This window comes from Trichoderma citrinoviride (genome assembly GCF_003025115.1).
Source record: "Trichoderma citrinoviride strain TUCIM 6016 unplaced genomic scaffold BBK36scaffold_17, whole genome shotgun sequence".
Classification (NCBI taxonomy): domain Eukaryota; kingdom Fungi; phylum Ascomycota; class Sordariomycetes; order Hypocreales; family Hypocreaceae; genus Trichoderma; species Trichoderma citrinoviride.
In genome coordinates this window covers 428636-454082 of record NW_020194725.1, presented here as the reverse complement: position 1 = coordinate 454082, position 25447 = coordinate 428636, and the positions used below count along the sequence as shown (strand labels likewise).

At 56.5% G+C, this 25447-nt stretch overlaps 8 protein-coding genes across 8 annotated transcripts; 5 read left to right on the top strand and 3 right to left on the bottom strand.

The window, feature by feature from the left end:
- Positions 1 to 2021: 2021 nt before the first annotated feature.
- On the bottom strand, positions 2022 to 3050 carry BBK36DRAFT_1129457 (hypothetical protein; the record flags this gene model as incomplete). The annotated part of the gene is made up of 1 exon (XM_024891739.1): positions 2022 to 3050. The coding sequence occupies one exon, from the start codon at positions 3048 to 3050 to the stop codon at positions 2022 to 2024; it is 1029 nt and encodes a 342-aa protein (XP_024745756.1).
- Positions 3051 to 3972: 922 nt separating this feature from the next.
- Positions 3973 to 4506, top strand: BBK36DRAFT_1096613 (hypothetical protein; the record flags this gene model as incomplete). Its single annotated transcript, XM_024889093.1, has 1 exon — positions 3973 to 4506. A coding segment is annotated over one exon (534 nt), but the record flags the coding sequence as incomplete, so codon positions are not given.
- Positions 4507 to 5226: 720 nt separating this feature from the next.
- On the top strand, positions 5227 to 7147 carry BBK36DRAFT_1172625 (mitochondrial translation initiation factor 2; the record flags this gene model as incomplete). Its single annotated transcript, XM_024895754.1, has 2 exons — positions 5227 to 6919; positions 6996 to 7147. The coding sequence occupies 2 exons, from the start codon at positions 5227 to 5229 to the stop codon at positions 7145 to 7147; spliced, it is 1845 nt and encodes a 614-aa protein (XP_024745754.1).
- Positions 7148 to 7357: 210 nt separating this feature from the next.
- On the bottom strand, positions 7358 to 8638 carry BBK36DRAFT_1185342 (DUF367-domain-containing protein; the record flags this gene model as incomplete). Its single annotated transcript, XM_024896438.1, has 1 exon — positions 7358 to 8638. The coding sequence occupies one exon, from the start codon at positions 8636 to 8638 to the stop codon at positions 7358 to 7360; it is 1281 nt and encodes a 426-aa protein (XP_024745753.1).
- A 979-nt stretch (positions 8639 to 9617) lies between these two features.
- Positions 9618 to 11763, top strand: BBK36DRAFT_1172623 (golgi-localized gamma-adaptin; the record flags this gene model as incomplete). Its single annotated transcript, XM_024895753.1, has 4 exons — positions 9618 to 10160; positions 10251 to 10863; positions 10985 to 11463; positions 11557 to 11763. The coding sequence occupies 4 exons, from the start codon at positions 9618 to 9620 to the stop codon at positions 11761 to 11763; spliced, it is 1842 nt and encodes a 613-aa protein (XP_024745752.1).
- A 1327-nt stretch (positions 11764 to 13090) lies between these two features.
- Positions 13091 to 15173, bottom strand: BBK36DRAFT_1129051 (HPC2-domain-containing protein; the record flags this gene model as incomplete). The annotated part of the gene is made up of 2 exons (XM_024891702.1): positions 13091 to 13364; positions 13426 to 15173. The coding sequence occupies 2 exons, from the start codon at positions 15171 to 15173 to the stop codon at positions 13091 to 13093; spliced, it is 2022 nt and encodes a 673-aa protein (XP_024745751.1).
- A 4476-nt stretch (positions 15174 to 19649) lies between these two features.
- On the top strand, positions 19650 to 20915 carry BBK36DRAFT_1129193 (hypothetical protein; the record flags this gene model as incomplete). The annotated part of the gene is made up of 1 exon (XM_024891711.1): positions 19650 to 20915. One exon carries the CDS (start codon positions 19650 to 19652, stop codon positions 20913 to 20915), a length of 1266 nt encoding a protein of 421 aa, XP_024745750.1.
- Positions 20916 to 22774: 1859 nt separating this feature from the next.
- On the top strand, positions 22775 to 24916 carry BBK36DRAFT_61095 (translation initiation factor eIF-2A; the record flags this gene model as incomplete). Its single annotated transcript, XM_024898352.1, has 3 exons — positions 22775 to 23359; positions 23423 to 24649; positions 24692 to 24916. The coding sequence occupies 3 exons, from the start codon at positions 22775 to 22777 to the stop codon at positions 24914 to 24916; spliced, it is 2037 nt and encodes a 678-aa protein (XP_024745749.1).
- Between the last annotated feature and the right edge of the window lie 531 nt (positions 24917 to 25447).

The following is a 25447-nucleotide window of genomic DNA, read 5'->3' as shown; positions in this document are numbered from 1 at the left end:
TTCGATGTGCTTGCCAGCCATTTTGATCGCTTCTGCGCCTGTGCTGAGCCTCACTCGGCCCTGGGCAGGAAGTAGGCGAAGCACTTGCCCGATTCGGTAGCCGAGTCCGCGAGAAAAGCCACGTAAAGATAAAAAGAGATCGCTTCTCCACTCTCAACGTCGACGCAAGATTGCTGCTCGACACCACCAAGGCCATTGACTTTTCCATTCGCGATATCCGGCCTGCGAGGCATATTGTACACGTCTCTGTTACTGGTCCTGCTTGAAGCGAACAGCATCGTTCAGATCTGCTTCTCTTTCGCTTCCGGAGACATCCAAGTCGTGGACACGAAGAATGGCGCGCGCACGGCTTTTCAGCTATCATGACTGTCTTCGACCTCAATGATCCCTTCCAGCAATGCCATGCGGCATCCGTATATGAGGACCTGACAAGTTCTAGAGCAATCAACCACAGTATGCCGCAGCAGCAGTCGTGGGCCATGCACGATGGACCTCGCAGCATGGTAGTCCGAGGGCGAACAACTTGGACAGATGATAGTCGCTTCTCACGACGTCCGAGCTTTTTGATGCTAGTTGTTGGTTCAGTGAGCTCATATACTCCGAGCCTATCAATACTTGAAATACGGCACGATGGAAATCCTCTTCTTGCCATCTGGGTTCAACACGAAGATGGATCATGCCAGAGTCCCGGATGACAAAGGCCGGGGATTGTCTCATGCACACAAGTGATTGCATGCATGAACATCTTTGAGCAGACATTGATGCTGGAAGCATCATGCCGCCAAAGTGTCTGCATGGATACTTGCTTCAAGCCGGTAGGCGCTCTTTCACGGCACAGCTGGGCCTGGTTCTTTGGCATGACTTGTATACTAACTTCACCTCCTTAGGCAGAACAGCACATATGGATGCACACTCTATTCAGGCCTTCAGCTCTTCCTCTACCTCAAGCAACAAGGATAGCGGCATCGCCTTGGTGTCCTTCAAACGACGTGCACTATGGCTGCAAAACCTTGCCATCGCCATCTACGGTCGCAGCTTGACTGGCGCTGGCGACGGCTGCACCAGACTCCTGCAGCGCTGCACCATTTGCCAGCTGCCAAGTTCCAGTCCCTTATATATCAAAACTGCTCAATGCCTATCAACAGCGAGCTACCCACTTGGGAGTGGCGCAGTCGGATCGAGTGACGGTGGAAGTTGGGGGGGCTTCCCCAGCTTGCGCGGCTCGAACGGCTGATGGCACTTCCAGGTGAGGAACTCTCAGACACGGCCCCCAGCCTTGGGTTACCCGACGGAAAGCCCCTCCTGTCGGCGCTCGGGCTACGGGTACCCGCAAAGAAATACCCGCGGGCGCGCAGTAGGACCTCCGCTGATAAGAGAGAGTCGCTGGGCGCATTATTTTTTTTGCTTTTCTTTTCCAATTCTTTGCATTTGAGTTGTTCTTCTTCACCGTCTTTTTTTTCTTTCATTTCGTTGTGAAGATCAAGCTGCGTCGCCGCCTCGATGGTGCGTAGTGTTGAGTGTGGTGTTGAGGGTGGTGGGATTACGGCCATGGCAGCTGTGTCCAAAGGTACTCTGAGCGCAGGTATCTTTGGACGCCCTCGCAGCGCCTGTTTCTTCCAAAAGGTCGGGGTTCGATTCCAGACGGGTGCCCTTCTTTTTTCTTTTTTTCTGGCCCTTTCTTGGCATCAAAAGAGAGAGATCGAGCGCGCCTTGGAGCTGCATGGCTTCAGGGCATTTTTTCATGGCGTCACTATGTTACGAAGCGGTGAGTTTGAGGTGTTATTGCGCTATGTGTTACTCGCGATCAAAGACCGAAGGCGTAGAAGATGAAGAGTATATCGACAGTAGATCCCATTAAAGCTACAGTCCCAGCTACTTGCTATTTGTTTTGTAGGTAGGCATTTAATATACATGACAATTTTTTCATGATAAGTTTCCCTCACCAGCAAATCCCTTACATGGCCATATAAGTAACTTTAATTTGCTTTCCCACTGACTTGCCCACGGAGATGAGCAAGTCCTCATGCCTTGGTGCCAACGGCGTCTTTCCAAAGTTCGTCAAAGTCGATGCCTTCGGCTTCAAAGAGCTCACGGATCTTCTTGGCCGCCGCCTCCTGCTTCTCCCGGCCAAAACCCCCTGGCTGAGTCGACTCAAACTGCACAATCTCGATCCAGCGGTAAAACAGGTTCTCCTTGCCCAGAGCCGTGAGGGCGTCGCGGAAGGCAAAGACTTGCCTCCTCCTCTCGTCCTCCTCGGCGGCGATGCCCTGCTTGAGGTCGTGGCAGATCCAGCCGTAGTCCTGGTGGTAGACGAGAATGACGTTCCTGAAGGCGTCGAGCGCGGCCTCCTTCTTGTCGACCATCTTGTGGGCCAGGACCATGAGGTTCCAGTCGAGGTCCCACTTGTCGTTCATGAGGAGGTAGCCCGTCTTCTGCTCCTGCAGCATGGGCGACGTGGCCTGCTGGGTGTAGGCGAGCAGGATCTTGTTGGAGTCGGCGTCCTTGAAGATGTCGCGCAGCATCCTGTCCCAGTCGCGGCTGCGGCGGACGTAGATCTCCTTGTCGCGGAAGCCGACGTTCCAGCGCCAGCGCGCCGGGTTGCCGTGGGCCGTGGCCATGGTGAACTCGACGGGCCAGGGCCAGACGAAGACGAAGAGCATGAAGTCGATGAACATGACGATGCCGCGCTTCCAGACCTCCCAGCCCAGCTCGGACCAGGTGGCCTCGTGGAAGGGGAACGTGGTCTCGTTAGGGTGACCCCAGCCGGACATGAGGATCTTCCAGTAGAAGGGCAGGATGGCGTACATGCGCCAGACAAAGGCAAGGGCCACGGCGACGTTCATGGCCACGGGCACGAGGAACATCTTGCGCTTGAAGGCGGCGGGCTTGGCGTCGATGTGGGTGATGTAGATGTGCTTCTGATTCAGCTCGCGGATGAAGGGCTCCAGGACCTCAGGGGGCCGCTTGAAGGGCGCCGGGGGGTTGCCATTGCTGCCGGACGATGCGGCAGCGGGTTGCTTCTGCTTGCCGCTTCTTTTGGCGGGAGCCATAATTGCGCCTTTCTTATGGCTGACGTTGGTCAAGCCAAATTGGTGGTGAGAAGGGCTGTGTAGATGAGTTGCGAGTGAGAGGGAGGTGGGTGAAGCTTCAAGGGGACATGTTGTATTGTTGGCCCCAGCAAAATTCAGACGCCGACCGCCTTGTAAGCTGTCTGTACGCGTATCCACAGAGAAATCGCCCCAATGCTTCCAGAATGAACCAATTGATTCATAAAAAAGAAATGATGAGGATGTTGATACGCATGTAAGATTAAGCTGGGACACTCAAGCATCAAGCCGAGTATCTTCTGTATAAGATGTCGTGTGCTCTCGTCATCTGAAAGACCAGGTTGAGCTTCGTGGCAAGCTTTCTCAGCAGTTCCCCTTTGGGTTAGTGGCGGCAGATCCTACATGTACCCGTTACTTTCAGCTGCTACCCGAGACTGCACGTAAGGGATGTAAGTTTTGTGGATGATGAGAATGATATAAAGAATGTCGCTCTGTTGCGGTAATGTTACAGATACAGTAGGTAGATTGGTAATATTGCCAGGAACATTGCAGTGGGATAAAGCCCTCGAATACTGTAAGTGCTTCTCTGAAGTCACGGACAATCTTATCCCGAGATGCCCCTCCAAAATGGTAAGTGTACTGCAACCTCGAGCTTGGAGAAGGAAAAAAAAAAGAAAAAAAGATAACCCGCTAACCTCGAACGAGAGCTGCCGACCAGCAATATTCAATCTCTCTTTCACCCAAACACGCCACTTCTACCAACATCCTAATTCAATTCCGATGGGAGCTGTGGTTGAGCTTCGCGGCCATCCTCTGTCGAAATGTTAAGAGCTCGCGCGTGGAAGGTTTGCCTCTGCTACCATTTGATTGGTGTCCAATCTGTTGCTGGACGCTGCTTGCTGTTGCAATAACTGACATCATACTTCAGGATCGCAGCCATTCCTTTGTGTGCGCATTTTGTCGACAGAAGCTGGCTGTTAATGCCGGACTGCAGCATGAACGAACGCTATCCATCTCATCTGCCTCACCGAGGCCTTTGACAGCGCTGCGGGAGCTGGGCAAAGCGCGCAGCGCCGCACTCTCTTGTCAGGCCCGATCGCTGTCTCGGACAGCATGTCTCAGCAACTCTGCGAACAATGAGGGACCTCCCAGGGCGGGGGGATTCCCAGGCGCATTCTCCAGTGCTGGAGCAGGCGGTTGGGGCACATTTGCGAAAGCAGAGACATCGTCTGACGCTTTAGCTGCGACTGATGGCTTGCTGCCTCACGAGCGACAGGCCCGGCAGAGATCCGCCGCTGCGGAAGCTGCGCAGACGAACAAAAGTAACGAACCGAAGCAGAATACGGGCGGCCAGCGCAGCAACCCCCTGCAAGCGTCCAAGTCGAGGTCTATCTTGGCCGATGTCTTCAAGACCAGCCGAGAACCGCGGGCTCCTCCAACGCCAGACTCTTGGACCTCTCCACAGCCCGAGGGTGGCGACTTTGCAAAACGGCCGTCGAGGCTATCAATACCTAGTAAAACCTTGGGCCGTCAGGGAGCAGCCTCTGGCGCATCGCAAACGACGTCAACAAGCGGCGGCCTCAAGGCCACCGGATGGGGTACATTTAGCAATCGCAAACCTGAGACCCCTCTTCATCCTCATGGAGTCGATGCTCGAGGGAACCAATCCAGCGTGTGGAGCGAAATCACTAAGGGTCGAAAACCAATTACAAAGCCAAAGGTGAAGCTTGGAGTGAAGCCACATGCACACGGCCACGAATCCACGGCTCCAACTGGCCTGTCTGCCCCAGGCCCGGATGCCCCGAGGCAAGATTTCTGGGGAGAGCTGGAAACTAGAGCCACGGGACTCAGAGACAAGGCGAAGAGCAAGAACGACAGTCAGCCCGCGGATAGGCGAAAGCGGAATACGCAAGGGCCTCGGGACAAACCAGAGTTGTTGAGCGAGACAGCCAGATCTGCGCGCAAAGATGAAGATGACGTTGCGCCCGAGAAGCAAAGACGAAAATCAAGATTTGAAATGGATGAGGAGGAAGACCAGACGGACAAATCTCGATCGAAAAAGGTTAAGAAAGCACAAAAGAGCAGACAAGCCTACGAAGACGAGGACTGGGACGATGAGGCTGTACACCGTTGGGAGCAGAAGCAACGTCGAAAAGCGGAAAAGGAGGCACAGAAGCAGATGGCTGTAGAGGAGGAGGAGCAAGCCATCCCGATATTCCTGCCGGAGTACATCAGCGCCTCGAACCTGTCCAGGGCTCTAAAACAGAACGTGGGCCCCTTTCTGCACGACATGGAAGAGATGGGCTTCGAAAACATCACCAGCGACACCATCTTCACCGGCGAGACTGCGGCTCTCATTGCCATGGAATACGGCTTCGAGCCCACTGTTGACACAGGCTCCCAGCGAGATCTCCGGCCTCGCCCCCCGCCGGAGGACCCCTCCGTTTTGCCATCTCGCCCTCCTGTGGTCACGATCATGGGCCACGTCGATCATGGCAAGACTACCCTCCTGGACTGGCTTCGAAAATCATCAGTCGCAGCGCAAGAGCACGGTGGAATCACCCAACACATTGGTGCGTTTGTCGTGAAAATGTCATCGGGCAAGTCCATCACGTTCCTCGATACTCCGGGCCACGCCGCCTTCTTGTCGATGCGTCAGCGCGGAGCAAACGTGACCGACATCGTAGTGCTTGTGGTTGCCGCCGATGACAGCGTCAAGCCTCAGACGCTGGAAGCACTGAAGCACGCTACAAGCGCCAAGGTACCCATCATTGTCGCCATCACAAAGGTCGACAAGGAAGACGCTCGGATCGAGCAAGTCAAGGCAGACCTCTCTCGTTACGGGGTTGAAATCGAGGACTACGGGGGCGATGTGCAAGTTGTCTGCGTTAGCGGCAAAACAGGCCAGGGCATGGAAGACTTGGAAGAGAACATCGTCACGCTCTCCGAGATCCTGGACGTCCGGGCGGAGGATGACGGCATGGCTGAGGGATGGGTCCTCGAGTCTAGCATCAAGCCTCAAGGCAAAGCCGCAACCATCTTGGTCAAGCGGGGAACCCTTCGCCCGGGAGACCTGATTGTTGCTGGTAAGACATGGGCAAAGATACGTGTGTTGCGTAACGAGGCTGGGCTCGAGCTCGACTCTGCTCCCCCTGGAACTCCCGTTGAGATTCTCGGTTGGCGAGAGCTGCCCACAGCCGGAGAGCAGGTCATCCAATCGCCCGACGAAGCCAAAGCAAAGACAGCAGTTGAGTACCGCATGGAAATGGCCGAGCGCGAACAAAGCTCGATCCAACTCGCAGAGCAGGAGCAGCGCCAACGAGAAAAGGCCGCGGCAGACGCCGCAGCAGAGGGCGAGAGCGGGCCAACCACTGCCGGCGAGTCGACAGAGTCCGGCGTCCTCACTCAAAACTTCATCGTCAAGGCGGACGTTGTCGGATCCGTGGAGGCGGTGTGCGGAACCATCCTGGAGCTGGGCAGCCACGAGGTGCGGCCCAAGATCCTGCGATCGTCTGCCGGCCAGATCACCGAGTCCGACATTGACCACGCGGCGACGTCCAACAGCATCATTGTCAACTTCAACTGCGCCATCCCGCCGCACATCAAGCAGCGGGCGGAGGAGGCCAAGGTCAAGATCCTCGACCACAAGGTCATCTACCACGTCGTCGACGACGTCAAGGCGGCACTGTCCGACATTCTGCCCATGAACGTCTCGTTCCGCGTCAACGGCGAGGCCGAGGTCCTGCAGGTGTTCCCGATCAACCTGAAGAAGCGCGTGTTCAGGAACATTGCCGGGTGCAGAGTGCGAAACGGCTCCATCAAGAAGTCATCTCGCGTCAAGGTTCTTCGCCGCGGCGAGGTCATTTACGATGGTACGTATCCCTGTGAAACATTTCTCATGCTCGTTGTTGTATCGTGTTGGAGTGCTAATTCGGGGGGAAACAATAGGCAAGATAGATACCCTCAAGCATGTCAAGAAGGACGTCCAGGAGATGGGCAAGGGCACAGAATGCGGCATCGGGTTGGAGGACTTTGAAGATTTCCAGCCTGAGGACCAAATTCAGACGTACGAGGAGATTAAGGAGAGGCGGTACTTGTAAGATTATAACGGGCCATACGTCTAAACGACCCAGGCCGGCTTTACGATATAGACGTGTGAGGATCTGTACGATATGCGTTGGAGATGTACCAAGACAGAATGCAAGGAGGAAAATGTATAGAATGACGGGAACCTCGTCTATAGAGGAAGCATTTCACACATGCCATAGTAGACACAACAGATGGTAACATTGCAATGCAACAAGAGTCCTCTACCATCTACTCGGCGCAGAAACGACATTCGACGAAAAAGTCCTCGTCGTAATCGCCGCCCTTGCCCTCTCCTTCTTCAGCTTCTCCAGCCCTATCCGATCCGTCACCGGCGTCGCGGCAATGATGTTGTCAAACTCATCGTCGTCATCGCCATCACTCCCCTCGCCGCCGCCGCCGTCCTGATCACTACTACCGCCCCCGGCGTCATTGTCTGAATCCGGCTCAATGTCGAGGTCGGCTTTGAACCGCTGCTGCGGACGGGGTATCGTCGAGGGCTTCTGCTTGTCTTGTGCGCTGTCGGGGTTGGGGTTGGTAAAGGTCTTTGAGGCGAGGACTTTGCGCCGGATTTCGGCCATTGCGTCGTCATCGTCTGAGTCGTCTGAGAGAGCGTAGGGGTCCTTGTCCTCGTCTTCTCCATCGTCGTCGTCGTCATCTTCTTTTTCTGCTTCCTTGGGTGGCCGTTTGCCTAGATATATGCCGTCTATGCTTCCCTCCTCTTGCGAGTTCTCGTCTTCCTCTGAGTCGTCTTCGTCGCCCTCCTCTTCATCCGAGTCTACCGGCGCTCTCCTGTTTGTGTTTCCGCTGGTCCACATGTCGCCCTGGCCCTCCTCTCTGCTCTCGGCATACTCCTGCTCCAGCCGCTCCATCCACTCCTCCTCCGTCCTCTTCACGCCCGCCTCGTCCGCACAGGCCGCGTACCTCTTCAACAGACTCGAGTTGATGTCCAGAAACGACGGCCCGTACGAGAAGGGCGCCAGAATCTGCTCCGCCCAGTCCGCGTGCCCGCAGATGTAGAAGGCAGCGGCCAGCGCCTCCACGCAGTTCAGCCTCCACGGCTTGCCGTAGTTGACCGTGTTGGCGGCGACCAGATACGGCAGCAGCCGCTCGCACTTGCCGCCGACCTTGTTCCACTGCACCTCCTTGGTCCGCGCCCACGAGCACTCGACGACGGCCGCGCCGAACTGGTCCATGAGCTCCCTGTCGGCGGGCGAGATGACCTTCTTGCCGTTGGGCGTGATGATGACGCCGCCGTGGCGCTGGCCGAGGTGCAGCTCGCGCATCATGCCCAGCTTCATCAGCTTCTTGCCGGAGCAGCGCTTGGGGTCGCAGTGGCCGAGGTCCCAGCAGGCGGCCTTGAAGGCGGGCCGGCCGCTGCCCGCGCCGGAGGAGGATTCATCGTCGTCGTTGTCGTTGCGATGGCGGGGTTGGCGAGGAGCGCCGCCGCCTCGGGGGCCGAATTTCTTGCCTCTGGCGTTGAAGTCTTTTTTGTGCCGGACCATTTTGAAGCCTTGTGTGGGATGAAGATTCGAGTATATGCGAAGAAATGGACAAGTTCGGGGGGAGAATGTTGTTCGAGTTGGCGGGTTGATGATGATGATACAAAGTTGGAGGAGTTGGGATTTTTTTTCTTATCGGGATTTCAAGGCCTCCCGCTTGCCCGCTGGTTCAGTGAGTGAAGGTACATGCAGTGAGTGACAGGTACAGCTGGGAGCCCCTCCAGATCCTTCACTAGGAGCTTATACTTGGTAAGCAGCAGGTTGAACGGGAGAGGAAAAGACGATGCCTGAATGATATAAAATGGGTAAATTGTTTCTTTATTACAAGATATCGTCTATGAAATATTGGCCTGTTGAGATTGACCCCTACAAGTCCGTTACGATGCTCGAGATACCGAGCACTGAGCTGGAGAAGCACCTTACGCGCAAATACCACACCCCCGGTAAGTGCATAGATCCAGGCATTCAACCCGCAAGGCAGCCAATCGCCGGCCAACGCAGACAAACTCGCCCTCCATCCCGTCCGCCTCATACAGAGATTAACAGCATACAGTACAGTACAGACTGCGGTCAGCGCCACAGTGACCACATTGCCAGAAGCGGAGGCGAATGGATCGAGTCGCCAGACCAGCGTTACAACTGCGGCGCTGAAGGAGAACCGAAGAATCGAGGTAAACGGCCAATCTGCGCAGCTCGGGGGCCACGTCGTGTTCAGGCGAGAGCTGACCGGGATCCAGCTTGCGAGTCCGTTCCCGTCGAGACCAAACGGCCGGAGATCAGCTCGGGTTTCGCAGCTCAAGGAGAGTCTTGGAGCTTTTCCATTGCGAGGACAGCTGCCCGATTCGCTGTCAAACTAGATACAACGACCTGCTCCTTAGCTCGAGCTTCCCACCATCCGAATCGACGGACAAGCGGGAGGAGACGATCCTTACAAGCGATCAACACAGAGATCAACAACACATCACAGCCATATCTATCCAGCATGGAAGCTGCCTCTGCTCGCGCGGCGGCCCGCGACCGCTGGGGCGATGTCGGCCGCGCGCCCTCCCAGCTCCTGCGCTTCATCCAGGGCGCCTGCAGCCCCGAAAACTACGAGCCCAACCTGGCGCTCAACCTCGAGATCGCGGACCTCATCAACAGCAAGAAGGGCTCGGCCCCCCGTGAGGCCGCCACCGCAATCGTCGGCTTCGTCAACCACCGCAACCCAAACGTCGCCCTGCTCGCCCTCAGCCTGCTCGACATCTGCGTCAAGAACTGCGGCTACCCGTTCCACCTGCAGATCAGCACAAAGGAGTTCCTCAACGAGCTGGTCCGGCGGTTCCCGGAGCGGCCTCCAATCCGCCCGACCCGCGTCCAGGCCAAGATCCTCGAGCTGATAGAGGAGTGGCGCATGACGATATGCGAGACGAGCAGGTACAAGGACGACCTGGGCTTCATCCGGGACATGCACCGCCTGCTGAGCTACAAGGGATACATGTTTCCCGAGGTGCGGCGGGAGGATGCGGCTGTTCTGAACCCCAGTGATGTGAGTGACCTCTTGTGAAGATTGGCATTATGGCATGCATCACTCTCATATGTATGAATCGACGCTGACAGCTCAACTTACTGGCCACAGAACCTGAAATCGGCCGAAGAAATGGAGGAGGAGGAGCGGGAGGCGCAATCAGCGAAGCTTCAGGAGCTCATCCGCCGGGGCACGCCCGAGGATCTCCAAGAGGCCAACCGTCTGATGAAGGTCATGGCCGGCTACGACACTAGGTCCAAGACAGACTACCGGGCCAAGGCTGCCGAGGACGTCGGCAAGATCCAGGCCAAGGCGCGGCTGCTGGAAGAGCGTCTCGAGGCCTTCCGGCCCGGCGACAAGATGCAGGACGGCGATGTCTTCAGCGAGCTTGCCGCGGCCCTGCAGAGCGCCCAGCCCAAGATCCAGAAGATGTGCGAGGAGGAGTCGGACGATCACGAGGCCGTGGCACGGCTGCTGGAGATCAATGACAGCATACATCGCACTGTTGAGCGCTACAAGCTGATGAAGAAGGGCGACCTGGAGGGCGCTGCCAAGGTCGCAGCCGGCGCTCCGCCGCCATCCCAGTCAGGGGCGTCGAGTTCAGCGGCGAACGAGCTGTCGCTCATAGACTTTGATGGCGATGCCGCGCAGAGCAACGGCAGCAACGGCGCATCCTCATCGCAAACTGGTGGATTGGAGAACGACCTCCTCGGCCTGGACATCAGCGGCCAGTCGAGCACGTTTGGACAAGGCGGCGGCATTGCCCTGGGGTTTGGGGCAAATCAAAGTAGGTTGCGCGCAAACCCTGACCCTCATGCCTGATAGCTGACTGACTTCATCAACAGACATTCCCGGGCCTGCGCTGCTTTCATCTCTGACCCAGGGCAGCACTGCCAGGGGCGCCGGCCAGAACGACACGCCGCCCCCCTTCTCCCAGTTTGCCTCCTTCTCGTCCCCCCCAGCGTCCCAGTCCGCCACGCCTCAGCCCAACTACCTCCAGCAACAGGCGCCGCCTCAGTCCGCCTCCAGCGCCTTCGCCTCCGCCTTTTCCGCCGTCTCTCCCGCGCCGCAGCAGCCCGCCCCCGCCGCCGTGTCCAACGACGACGACGAGTGGAACTTTTCCTCGGCGCTGCCGGCGGAACAGCCGCCCGCGCCGGCCAAGCCCCAGGAGCACCGGGGCGTCGCCAGCAACTCCAGCTTAAAGACCGAGTTTCTGGCCAAGAGGACCACCGCGGTCAGCAACTCGATCAACATTGTGTTTGCCTTTTCCAACAACACTGCGCAACCCATTACCGAGCTACACTTTCAACTGGCCGTCACAAAGGTAAAACCCCCCTACCCCTTTTTTTCACAACCAACCCCCCCACCCCCCTTTCCTCGTTCCTAGCGCTAACTCCCGCTCTTTGAATTCACCCAGGGCTATGAACTCCAGCTCAAGCCCCAGACAGGCCGCTCCCTCTCCCCCAAGCAGAGCCGCGGCGTCACGCAAGAAGTCGACGTCTGGCACACCGGCAACCGCAGCCAGCGCGTCGAATCCGTCAAGCTGCGCTGGCGCGCGTCGTACAAGGTCGGCGAGGAGCTGAAGAATGAGATGGGCGAGATTGCCGAGTTCAGCATTGCGTAGAAAAAAAATATCACACACCTTGTTTCCCCTTGATCATTTATCTCTTGCTCGCTTTTTGGTCACATCATTGTCCTATTCCATCTAGTTCCCTTCCCCCCCCCGTTTTTTCTTTGAAAACTTACTATTCTTCTTTGAAAACATATGCACAACACGACACAACACTACATATATAGTTGAAGTTTTTGGAAGGGCAAAAAATCGTTGATGGAAGTAAAAAGAAGGACAAGTCAAGTAGGAGATGTCTTACCTATTTCATTCGTCTTCTGCGTCGCAAGTTACAATAGCTTTTCTAACTCCCTGAGGGCTTTCTGAACTAGAAGGAGTTCTTTATTCGAAAGGAGGAGGAGAGGAGGAGGAGGAGGAGGAGGAGGAGGAGGAGGAGGCATAGCGCTTGCAAGCTTTCATGTTATTTTCTTCACATATAATGTACTCTTCATCAGTATGTAAGAAAGCAAAAATGAACAAAAAAGCAAAATGGCACAAACAAACCTCAAGATGTCAGGAGAATCGCAAGAGAACACAAGTGTAAGAAGGCGAAAAGGACCAGATAGCCAAGAGGAGAAGAGAGAAAAGAATTCAACAAAAGCCGGTCAAAGCGGCCATATATTTTCACGCCACCATTATGCACATTGGACCCCAAAGTGAACGGCAAATTCCATCCATCCCGCCAGGTTCTGAACCCAGTTGAAAGAGAAAAACAAACAAACATCTCTTCCAAGGCCTGCCCCTTCACAATCCTCTTCCAGCATTGTGTGTGTCCATCATACCGTATAAACGCCACCATCAAACCCCCCCTCCAGGTTTCCATCCCTTGATACAATTCCGACAACAAGTGAAAGAAAGCAGCAGGCCCAATGGGCAAGAAAAAAAAGAGAAAAGCGGGAAATAACAAGGTGGAAAACACAACGAAAGAGAAAATCAAACAGAGAACAAGAGTCTGTGCGGAAAGCAGAGACATGACGTGCTACCTATCCTCTGATAGTGAAGGAAATGCCCTTGAACGCGGAATATACCGTCGTGACAAGAAATCCAGTTGCTGCATGATCTCTTTGCTAGTGGTTGCTTGCAATGCTGACAGGAGAACATCCAGGTCCGCGGAGGGGAGAGAGAATAAAAAGAAAATCATCGACAAAAGGCCGCAAAAGGCAGCCGGAGTAAAAGTCGTCCGTTGGGTGCTCGTAGTCATTATGTGTACAGATCCGCCGCGTATTAGGAGAAAAGTGCTGCTGTGTAGCTTCTTGGAAAACGCCACCGTCTGGGCGGCATAACTGTATCTGAAAGGAATGTCGCAGATCATTTATCGTCTTCTCTTTACCTTTACATCCTTCTAGGAACCAAGCTCGCGGACAGACAATGATGGCGTGGTGGGCTGGAGTGGATATCCGTTGGCCGACGCCTTGGCCATGCTCTCTCGTTCGGCCTTCTCCTTCTCCCGCTGGGCCTTTTCGGTCTTGGTGATGCGAGGCTTCCGTGTGACGGCGCCGCCTCTAGAGCCTGGGCCGCCACCGCGCCCGGTGGTTGCTCCTCCTCGAGTTGCTCCTCCCCGGGCGCCTCCTCGACTGCCACGTCCGCCTCGTCCGCGCTTAGGGCGTTCCTCGTGCCTGTGATGCCTAGATTAGTAAGTGAAGAAAGGAGAACACTCGAATCAAGAATGATACGCACCCTGCAGCTGGCTTCTCGACCTCGGGGACCAAGGGACCAGAGTAAACAAAGAAGCCGTCTCGGCTGGCAGCAGCCTGAGCCTCCCAGAGCAGTTCAGAATCGTCCACAAAGTCGTCGTCAACGTCGTATTGATCCTCTTTGAAATTGCGCTTCTTCTTCGGCTTGGCTTGCGCATCGGCGCCGCTGACTCCACCATTCTCAGGATTGCTGCCCTCGGCATCGGACAGGTCGACGGACATCTCGTCACCGGACTCGCGGCCAGACTCGACCTTCTCCAAGGACGCGGCGGCCGCAGCAATGCGAGCCTTGCGGTCTCGGTCAGCAGCAAGGCGGGGATGCAGAGCATCCCAACCATACTGGTCCTCGGCCATGCGCATGAAGTTGACGTATTTGTTGGTCTCACCCTGGCCGATGGGGATGGTGAGGACAATGGTGGGCGTTTCCTTCTCCTCGCCGGGACGAGCTCTGCCGAAGTCGAGAATCGATCTCTCGTCCACCTCCATGATGGTCTCTTCCAGACAGTCCGTCTTTGGTGTCGAGACGCCGGTGACGGGTTTTTGCTTGGGGGACACCTTCTTCACGGGCCCGTTTGCAATCGTGGTGAAGTTGGAGTGGTCAACGACGGGCCGGGGGGCCGGAGGCGTCGGGGCCTCGCGTTTTACATCATGGACGGAAGGCTTCAGAGCCGGGGCCTGGCTCGCTGGCGTGGGCGTCGATGCCTTGGGGACGTATGACGGGGAAGGCGGCAGCGGGGTGGCGTCCTGCGTCTGCAGGCGTGACTGAGACACAGCCGGGGGATACGGCTGGTGGGATTGGCTAGGCGATGCCTTGGCCGGCTGGGGCTCAATCATGCTGGCGATGGACGGCGAGCGGTGCGAGGACTGAGCCGGCAGGGGGGCTCGCGGAGACCCGGCGGCTGAGGAGTAGTGCGAGGTGATGGTCTCCCGGACGGGATCATAGTTGCCCCGGATGGGATCGTAGCTCTGGCCGCTGGTGCGCACGGGTATGGAGGTTGGGCTAGCGATGCTGTTTGACGGCGACCGAGTGACGGGGGGCGGGTCGGCATTAAGAATGCTCTGCATGGAGCTGGGGTAGCCCTCTCGCTTCTGCATCTTGGGCGAGTATCGCCTGTCCGAGAGCGGCTGTAACTGATGCTGCGGCGGCGACGTCAAGGCCTCGCCGAGCTGAGGCTGAAGGGAGGGCGAAGAGGACGAGGGCGCTCCTAGCGCGGCAGGGGCAAGGGGCCGTGGACTGGGCGCATCGGCGTCGACGTCGGAGGCAGGCGCCAGCTTTCTCTTACGCTGCACGGGCGTTGCCTCAGCCTCTCGCGACTTTCGCGGCTTGCGAGCCTTGGGCGGCTCGGTTCCATCGGCCGGGGCCTTGGGCTTGACGATCGAACCGGGCTTGCGTCCCGGCTTTTTGCGGGGAACGCCCGCTGCTGTTAGCTGCACCCATTCGCCGTCGACTAACGAATATTTCTTCGGAGGCTGGTTGCGCGCGCCAGGGGCGCTTCCGGGAGAAGCCCCTGGTGGTGGCTGCGAGTACTGCTGCGAGTACTGCTGCGGGTTCTGGTCACCACTGACGACGATTTCCTCCATCTCGAGCTTTGAGCGGTCCTTTGCGGCGTTGGGACGGCGGCCAGCCCCGTGCGAGGGCGACCCGGGTTCTGAGAGGGAGCCCGAGGGCGGGGAGGAGAGTTCGCCGGCGGAAGAATCGAATCTCGTCGATGCGTCGCCGACAGCAGCCATTTAGTAGGGCTAATGCGAAGCCGGGGGGGCGAGAGGAGCCTGCCGTCTAGGTTGTGACCTGGCGGCAGCGCAAACGGCCTCTGTGACACGGCAGGAATGACAGGTTGGAGAGGAGAAGGCTGTGAGAGGCAGCCGGGCGCTTCTTCGCGGTGCGAGTTAAAACGATCTTCTCGGCGTCGCTTACCCAGAGGCAATTCCGAAGCGGCAAAGGTGAGTAAGTTCGGTGAGCGTAGGGGAGATTATGTATTACAACATAACAGAGATGCCGAGAGAAAAGAGAGAACAAAGAGACAGAAACAGAAGAAGAAGAAAATAGAAAGGAAAATTATCAAACAAAAATAGAAGTCGGCAAAGGGACCAACAACGACCAGGAACGAGGCGCAACGAGTGTGGTTGATTGAATGCGGACTGGCAGCCTTGCGAAAAGGAAAGGCAAAGCGCGTCGGCGAGGCTGCGGCCCTTGACAGGCGGGCGATGGTGTGCAGAAAGTGTGACGTTACGTGAGTGGCCGGAAGCCGGAGTGGAAACGTGACGAGTGGAGCCGGGCTCTCTGGACTTGCGAATAGCCTCACAATCGGCCAGTTGGGCGACAGACTGGCCGGATGATGCGCGGCGGCCTGAGCTGATGCGCTGCGCTGAGGCGGCAGGGCTGCAGCGGTTGCAACAGCTGGGATGGCGTGCAGCAGAGCAAGGCCTTGCGGATGCACTCAACTGCGTCTGGCGATGGCGCGGGCGCTGCGCAGAGGCGAGATTGATGGGAAAACCGAGTCGTTTTGCGTGGCTGGCGGTGGGTGAAGGAGGGTGAGAGGAGTTGAGGCAGAAGGGGGAAAAGGGGAGAGGCGGAGGTGGGAAAAAGGGAAGAGGTTAAAAAAAAAAAAGATGGGAGATGGGAGGCACAGGAAGCGTTAGGGAAAAAAAGAAAGGGCAAAAAAAAAGAGGAGGGAGGGGGGAAATGATGGGGGATTTGCCAGCTCGGCACGATTTGGGGATGGCGACAATATAATAGTAGCAATTCTGCTCTTTCAAACAGTCGAAAAGGCGAGAAAAACGGGGCGGCCAGCGCGTGTTTTGGGCCTGGAAACAACTGCCAGACGGACTTGTAGGCAGTAATACAGTATCTCAGGCAAATGCAATGGGATGGCCCCGTCAGGCAATGTGCGGTAATGCGGTAGTAATGCGGCACCAAGTGACCAGGCCAGGTAATGCGATAAATGATGGGTAGCTGTTATAAATGCCTGCGCTGCCGGTCCGCGACGGCCTCATTGGCAGACAGTCGGGTTGAATTCGAGCTGGGCGTGGGCCTCGGCGCCAGGGGGGGTATCGATAGGGAAGACAACGGAGCAGATATTGCGAGCATCTCTATCGTCGATCTTATACACAGTACTGGCAGCACGGAGCAGAAGCGGCGGGAACTGATAGACCGTGGTACGGACTGATGTTGGTCGGGGTACGGAGAACACAAGGTACCTCCCAGATACCGCCTGGTGCAGACTTTGAGGTACCAGGGAGCCGGCAGAGGAGGTCGAGAGATGCGAGCCGAAGTTGGCGCGGGGCCTTTTTCTATTCCAGATGGATTCCGTGGTGTTAATTGGAGGTCTACTCTTAGTGGTAGTTGCACTGGGAGAATGACCGGGGCCCGAAGAATCAGAGGTTCCAGGGTTTAGCGTCAGATCACGGGACTACTAGAGCTGGCACCTCCCACGTACCTAATAAGGGAGTAAAGTAGAATATGGAGGTTTGCAGCTGGACCATGTCAACAGCCTCAGCTCCGAATTCCCATCGTACTAAGCAGACTTGTGGCTTTCCCAGTGCTGCTTTCGGTAATCAGCGTATGGAAGATACATACAAGTAGTAGACCAGGTGGTGATCAGCTGTGTTTGGTACAAGGTAGCACTGCACCCACCACCCACGCTGCTTGTCCCGATAGTGCGAATCATGGCCACGATTCGATGCCAAGCTTTGCTACTTTGGCACATGCCTGCACCCCATTCGCACATGCCACTTGCGATAAACTCCGTCCTTACCTGGTAGTAGGTACCTTACCTTATCGCCTGCGGCTCACATCCGCACTTTCGCACTCAGTCGCTGAACCACTGCTACTGCGCCGCATCTGCATCACGCTCACGGCGATCGGACGGGTATACAGGACACATACATTGTATTCCGTACAAACACACACGCCTGGACGGTGCCGGAGAATTCAGGATGCAAGGTTGAGAAACAGGCACAGTAGCGTGGCCGGATCCATGTACTGGCCCTGCCCTGCGGCACCCCAGAGTCCCCTACCAGGGCCTTCCAGGGTTGGTCTGCTGTGGGGGAAGGGAGCAGAGAGGGAAAAGAGGCGACGCTAGGGCACTTTCGACGATGCGCGACCACACGCCCCACCCACCGGGCAAGGGGAGCGGCCAATCAGCGCGCGGATTAAACGCGGCACGCTCTTAGCGACTGGCAGCCTTCTTTTCTTTTTTACCTTCTGTGTGTCCTGGTTCTTGTGCTAGCCTAGCTTAGTCACGAGCCGAGAAGCGCGCTGCAGCAACGCCCGGAAAGAAGCGGGGCCACAAGAACCAGCTTGAACCTGATTGCTTTTTTCCGTGCCCCGTCTGGCCCGTCCCAATGCCTGCATGCACCAGATTCCGGAAAAGGACCAGGCCTGAAGCCGAGCCCCGCCTGGTGCCGAGTTTCTCTTTTTCTTTTTCTTTTTTCGATTTCGAGGTTTCTATTTTTTTCTACCGGTCGTCAATTCACGGCTGGTGCATATGACATCAGATAAGCGCGGCCCGCCACAGACGGTGGCGTCGGGTGCGCCGTGTCGGGGCGTCGCAGATTGCAATGACGTCGGACGTGGTGAGAGAGGAATTTGAAGAATGAATAAAGACAGTAAGCGTCACGCAGCGGCAACGAAGGAATGGAATCAAGGAATAACATCTGAGACACTTTTCGTTGTGCTTGTCATGCAGGTCTTGCACGCCGTTCAACGCTGTTGTTTTCCTCTTGTTTCTGGCTGCCTCCCCTGAGCTAGCAGAGAGACACTGGGTGGTCTCGCTTCGCTAGAGACAGCTGCAGCCAACCAGTGTCGGATGATTCAGGCATCGAGTCGACTGACACGCCTCTAACGGTCAGGTTTCGGTTTTGTCATCATCAAGTTAGTAGTACTTAGATACCAGACCTTGGTAACCCAAGAGGAGAAACGCTTTGGATATCCCTGCTCGGCGATTTGGTGTTTTACACAGGCAGTCAGTCGGCCATGGTGCTGATGTCTGTTGCCTTGATTGCAACAAAGGCAAGGTGATTGATTGAACAGGCTGCATCAATCATACGAGCTTCCAAATCCTACTCCCTGTACTTGAGCTCTACAGTACAGCCCCTATAAACGCCCGTACTCCCCTGACCACCCACAAATTAGACAGGGCTCCAGCTGACTGTTTTCGCCGATTCAGCACTTCGTACTTGTACAAGCACAAGCACAAGCACAAGCACCACATCCAAGGCACTGCTGGGATTCCGCCGGTGAAGCCACTAACGCAAGGAGGAAACAGTATTTACCTACCTACGTACCTTGTGATTAGGTAAAATGTGATCAATCGGCACGCATGGCCACGCTGTTGTCTCAACTCAGATGCACGCCTTGACGCTCATTCTCTTTGCTTTTTTTCTATTTCTTGGCCTCTTCGCACGTTCTACCAATTGCGGCCCCCCTGTCCAAAGCGCTGGGTGCTGGGAACCCGCGTGGCACTAATGCAGGCGTGGCGGTGCTTGGGCTCCGAAACTCTAGATTGGATCTAGAATTGGGTGACGCTTCGGCCAATCGTGGGGGTTCGTGTTCCTTGTTCGTTCCAGGTACTCCGTACCTACTTCAAGTTTCAAGTATGGCCAATGTCGCAGGCTCAGACTGCCGTAAGCCCTGGGGAGTATTTGCGAATATTTGAACCTAATCTCTCGAATTTCCATGTATTTTTTTTACTTCTATACTCGCCCTGCACAAATTGCTAAATGTACCTATTTTTGCTCTACCCACCCGTAGTTGCTTCCCACTGCCTACAAGTAGAGTACACACAGTCTGGGACAAGGTGAAGAATCGCACATGGCGCTGCCACCTGACAGAATGGCCTCGTGGATTACCCTTCAAAATCAAGTGAAATCTCCTGGAAATGTAATATCGAGGTGCGTAGAAGAAATGCTGCCCTGTGCAGAGCACCCTGTATATACATGTACTAATATACCTTCAGATTACCTACTCTGCGATGCCTGCCGCCATTGGATGTCACCCCAACCCTTTGTTAGTGAGCTTCCATTCGTTAGCCTGCTTGCGGATAGTAGGTGCTTATCGATATGACGATGGAGCTAACGCTAACTCACCTCTATGCCCCACCATCTTTTTCCATGATCCCAAATCTTTCCAACCAGTTCCTTTGATACCTTGACCACATCAAGACCACATACAGATCCTCATCGCTGCGCTCACCCATCCTCGGCATCATGGATCCTACGCTGCTCATCGGTGATATTGTGGAGCGAGACGACAAAGCTGCAAAGCCAGTCGAGTTTCCCTCAGCCCCCATCCCGGCGACCGGGTTTCCTCAGCACAAACGCCGATGGAAATCCTCAGCGTTCAAGCAGCAGCGAACCGGCGGTGCGCCGCAGTCCACCCAAGCGCAGGCACAAGAGCCAGCCCAGCCACAGTCCTTTGAGGAGGCCGAGAGACAGCGGATAGACAGGGAGAACAGGCAAAAGATTGACGACATGACACCCCAGGAGATAGCCAGGGCGCAAGAGGACCTCTTGAATGGGCTGAACCCGGACCTCATACAGCGGCTGCTTCAGAGAGCTACCATTGATGAGCCTGACCCGAATTCGCCCTTCAACATCCCCGAATCTCGAGAACCACAGTCGACTTCAGCTTCTTCGCTACCGCCTCCCGAGATTCGTGTAGACGACGCGCCAAAAGCCGCCACAGTCGAGGACGAGACTGCGGATGTGGTCAAGCCAGAGTCGAAGACAGAGTCAAAACCCGCTCCCGCTCCTCCCCAGCCTACCGCTCAGACAAGGTCAACCAAGAAAATACCCGACAATTACGATGAGGATCAGGCTCCCGCTCAGATTCCACCCGACCTCTTCCCCATTACCGACCTCCCCAAGTCAACGCACTTCCCTGTACCACCGAGCCTCCCGGACCTGGACCCTTCCGATCCCAACTTTCTCGCCACGCTACACGAAAAATACTTCCCCAACCTGCCTGCCGATCCCAGCAAGCTGGCTTGGATGGCGCCCGTTCCTAGCCAAGACAGCCCTGCGGATAAAGATTCACCATATTATCCTCATCCCGAGATCAGCGTCTCGGCGCTGCGGTTTGACTTCCGCGGCCGATTCCTCTCGCCGCGAGTGAGCCGGTCGATCCCCTCGTCCAAGGGGCTGCACCACCACGGAGAAGCTCCCGAAGCTGCCGGTTATACCATCGCAGAGCTCGCCAGGTTGGCAAGGAGCGCTGTGCCCGCGCAGCGTTGCATAGCATTTCAAACCCTGGGCCGCATCCTGTATCGCCTGGGGCGCGGCGAATGGGGAACCACCCCAGAACACCCAATTGCCATGGGCGTCTGGAGCGCTGTCAAGGAGGGACGGGTCTTGGAGAGCCTAAACGAGGCAAGCATGGCCGAAGGCGGGCACAGGGGTAGCAGGGCATATGCTGTGGAAGCCCTGTGGCTGTTTGAAAAGGGCGGGTGGCGCGAAAAGCTGCAAGTGAGGTGAGGCGGACATACCGTGGGCAGTGGAGAGGGAAAGCCTACGTACAATATGCACGTCTGAATATGAGCTGGCATCTACCTTTAGTTCGCCGGGTTTATGCGAATAATAGATATCGGGGCAACTGGGTGGGTGATGTGTCAAATCTGCCGTGCCTGTATCGGTAAGGCTGGCATGCAAGACAACGGTGTGAGCGTCAGATATGCAAGTCTTAACAGATAGCAGGCACCTGGACTGGGCTGACGTGTAACCCAGTTGATTAGGAGCAGGTGAGTTTAGTGTCCATGTAGTAGCAAACTCGAAGGTTTGGTATCTGCAAATCTACGTTGGGCATCTTGAGGTGGTGACGTGTACACAAACTTGGGGTTCCAAGATATCTTATCATGCCTTATGTAGGTCCTAGTAGATGGCACACATCACATTTACCACGGTTGGTAATATAGAACACAGCCCGTATGCCGCAATCCTAGCAGATTGCGCGCTTCGAGAGTGTGACGATGCCAGCTCAGCCAGCCTTTTCTTTCTTGTGACAGGCTTCCGCATCTAATTGCATCCAATGAAAGTCTGCAGCCGTGATGGGCGTGTGATCGGTTATCCCGTTGAAGCTGGTGGCTTGTCACGTCAAGCCCCAGATGATGAAGTACCTGCAGCAAGCAACAGCAAAGGATAAGGAAAACGACACATGACCAGTGTATCAAGCGGTGCCCCTTGAACGCACGTTTGCCCGCCCATGGATGCTGATTCACTGCAGCGCCCTCTCCAAGGTCATTGGATCTCCAATGCCCGTGTCAAGTCAAAGCTGGGGCATCAAATGCTGGGTCCCAGAGGTTCCAAGGCTTCAGCAGTGACAGCCGGCGATTGGCTGGGGCAGGCCCGGGCACCAAATGCGCCATTCCGCCCCAAGCCAGTGCCGAGCCTCTGGAGACTCAACCGCTAGCGTCCAGTGAGAGGCTCCTCCCAGCGAGCGCCTGCAGTGGCTTAGCGGACTGCTCTCGGGCGCTGCTTGGCCTGGACATGCTTGCTAGCCTTGCCGTGGCGGTGGGGAGCCGTAACGAAAAACTGGAAGAAAAAAAAACTGGAAGAAAGAAAAGGCAAAAAAAATAGCACGCAACGCCCACACTTTTTTTTTTTTCGTTCCTTTCTCTCCTCGTTCCTCTCCAGCCCACAAGCAACACGGCACCGCCGTCGCCAGCCAACTGCTCTCCCTCGCCTTGGGCGCTTGCAATCTTCTTCTCTTCTCCCCGTCTCGCTCCTGTGCTTCCGACTCTGTTTTCTGCAGCGCGTCGAGTGCCTTTTCTTCTTCTCTTCTCTTCTCCCCCGTCTTCTTCGTTGAGGACCCGGTTCCGCCTTGTGCCCGCCGAAAGCTCGTCGATCGACCTCGCGGCAGTGACGCATCACGAACAAGCGACCATCGGGCATCAAACCCTGGCCCGCCGACCAACATCGGAAAACAGAAGAGAGAAAGCATAGAAAAGAATAGAGCCGACGCTTGGCCTTTCTGCTGCTCGCTCCGCTGCACGATTGCCTTGATTGTCGAACCGACGGGCGCAGGTTGAATCCTTCATCAGCTCCCGCTGTTTTTCGTGCTCTGACACCAGCTGTCTGCATCATCCTATCAGGATTTTTCTGCAGTGCGGAGAGTTCCCATCATTCATCAACGAAAACCAAGCCCTTTTTTGGTTCGTCTGCGCAATCGCCCGCAGAAGGAAGAAGAAGAACGGTTCAATTGATCGGTCAGAAACAACAAGGAAGCCAAGACAAGGACGTTGATTTTTGCAACGACCGGCATCACCCAGACCTACTGCAAAGGCCATCCACCCCATCCTCTCTTTTCTCCACCGGGATTTCTGTGACTTTGACTAGCCATGGCATCCCCTTTGCAGTTCGCCTACCGGACCCAGAAGACCATTGGCGTCTTTAACGCCGCTCCGGTCTACGAGCCCCTTTCTGGGTTCACCAAGCCCGAGGGAAACCTGCGGTGCTGTGCGTACTCGCCGTGTGGCCGCTTCTTTGGCTGGGCAACCCCCGAGGCCCTCAATGTCGTCGACACCTCCAGCGGCCAGCTCATCCTGAGCCTGCCCATTGCCAACGTCTACGAGCTCGGCTTCTCGCCCCTGGGCACCTTTGTCATCACCTGGGAGCGGCCGGCCAAGGACGAGGCCGGCGACGCTACCAAGAACCTCAAGGTGTGGCGCACCGTTGAGGACGGCGTCGACGCTGCCGCCAAGGTGCCTGTCGGCCAGTTCGTCCAGAAGCAGCAGGGCGGCTGGAATCTGCAGTACACCGCCGACGAGGCCTACTGCGCCCGCCTCGTCACCAACGAGGTGCAATTCTTCCAGAGCCACGACCTCGTCACCGTGTGGAACAAGCTGCGCGTTGAGGGAGCCACCAACTTTGCCCTGGCTCCAGGCCAGGACCACGCAGTGGCTGTCTTTATCCCAGAGCGCAAGGTAAGCATCACTTTCTGCTCTTTCTGCTTCTCGCTCTTGCTTGCTAACGATGGACCATTTTAGGGAGCACCCGCCGCCGTCAAAGTCTACAAGGTGCCCGAGTTTCAGAACCCAATCTCGCAAAAGACCTTTTTCAAGGGCGACAAGGTCCAGCTCAAGTGGAACAAGCGGGGATCCAGCCTCCTGGTTCTGGCCCAGACCGACGTGGACCGCTCCGGCAAGAGCTACTACGGAGAGACGACTCTATATCTGCTGAGCACAAACGGCACTCTGGATGCTCGCGTGACTCTGGACAAGGAGGGCCCGATCCACGACGTCTCGTGGTCGCCTTCGTCCCGACAGTTTGGTGTCGTCTATGGTTATATGCCAGCGAAGACGACCATTTTCAACGACCGCGGTGTTGCGGTGCACTCGTTCCCCCTCGGACCGCGCAACACCATCTCCTTCTCGCCCACCGGCCGCTTCGTCCTCGTTGCCGGCTTCGGCAACCTTGCCGGCCAGATCGACGTGTACGACCTCGAAAAGGACAACCGAAAGGTTTGCACCATCGAGAGCGGCAACCCGAGCGTGTGCGAATGGAGCCCCGACAGCCGTTACATCATGACGGCCACGACCTCCCCACGACTGCGCGTCGACAACGGCGTCAAGCTGTGGCACGTCACCGGCGGACTCATGTACAACGAAGATATGGTCGAGCTGTACAACGTTCTCTGGCGACCCGCGGACGCAGCTACCCTCGAGGCCGGAGATCCGCTCAGCCCTGTTCCGACACCGCACGAATCCGCCGCGGCCTTCCTCAGCACCGTCAAGGCGCCCAGCAAACCTGCCGGAGCCTACCGGCCCCCTGGCGCTCGTGGATTGGCCACGCCGCTTCACTTCAAGCGCGAGGATGAGGGCGGCGCCGCTCACGTCGTCAGCAACGGCACCCAGAACGTGAGTGCCAACGGCTTTGGCAGGTCCCGACGCGCCGTCCCCGGCGCTGAGCTGGCCGAGAACATCCCGACCGTCCGGACTGTGCCTGGCGCGGAGCCCGCCAACGAAGACGGCGGTGCCAAGAAGAACAAGAAGAAGCGCAGCAAGAAGAGCAACCACCCCGATGGCAAGCTGGAGCCTGAGCCTAACGGAGGGGCCAGCCTTGCGCCGCCGCCGCAGGAATACGGCGGCGGCTCGGGCCACGAGGGTCGCAGCCCCGAGAGGCGCGGAGTGGCCGGCGGCAACCAGAACGGCCGCAACTTCCGGAGCCGGTCCCGTAACAACATGGACCGCAGCCGAAGCAACACTCAGCAAGGCGTCCGTGGCCAGAACGGAGGCCAGAACGGACAGCATCAACAGCAGCAGCAGCAGCAGTCCGGTCCTCCTCCTAATGCCCCAACTGAGCCAGCGTCGCAGAACCCAAACGCTAAGAAGATTCGCAGTCTGCAGAAGAAGGTCAGGGCTATTGAGGATCTGGAGATGCGCCTTGCTGGAGGTGAAAAGTTGGAGGACACTCAGCTGAAGAAGATTCACACCAAGGCATCTGTGCTTAAGGAGCTGGAGTCTCTTGGTGGCGAGTCGTAAAAAGCTCCTCCCTGTGACCCGTAACTGGGCGCATTTGATGAGAGCATACGGGGGGTGTTGACGAATTGAAGAAGGGATGAAGTGATAATTGCTTGTTTGTTTGGTCTTTTTTTCGTTATTCCACTCTGTGGAAACAGGCGTCCCATAGGCCGGCATTCTTTAGTAGTGGCTTTCAAGGTACGAACCACTTTGGACGAAGGCTATTACTGGGCTGGTCAGGTAAAAACGTGAAAGGAGGGGAGATGGGTGGTAGCGATTTGGTTTTGTACACCACTTGCAGCACATCGTTTCTTGGACAAGAAAAGCGATGAGCTTGTATCCATCCGACTCTCGGACCGCGGGGGATGCCGAGGTAGAAACGTTTATGTCGGTAGGTGAGTTGCGAGCATCGAGTCCACGCCCGGCCGTGGGTGGTCCTCGGGATTCGATGCTGCTCTGGAGATTAGACTGCGGGTGGGCTCACAAAGTTGTCTGCTGGGAAGGGGGAGGGAGAGCAGCTGTTTGTTGACGCTACCTTGATGCATAATGCGA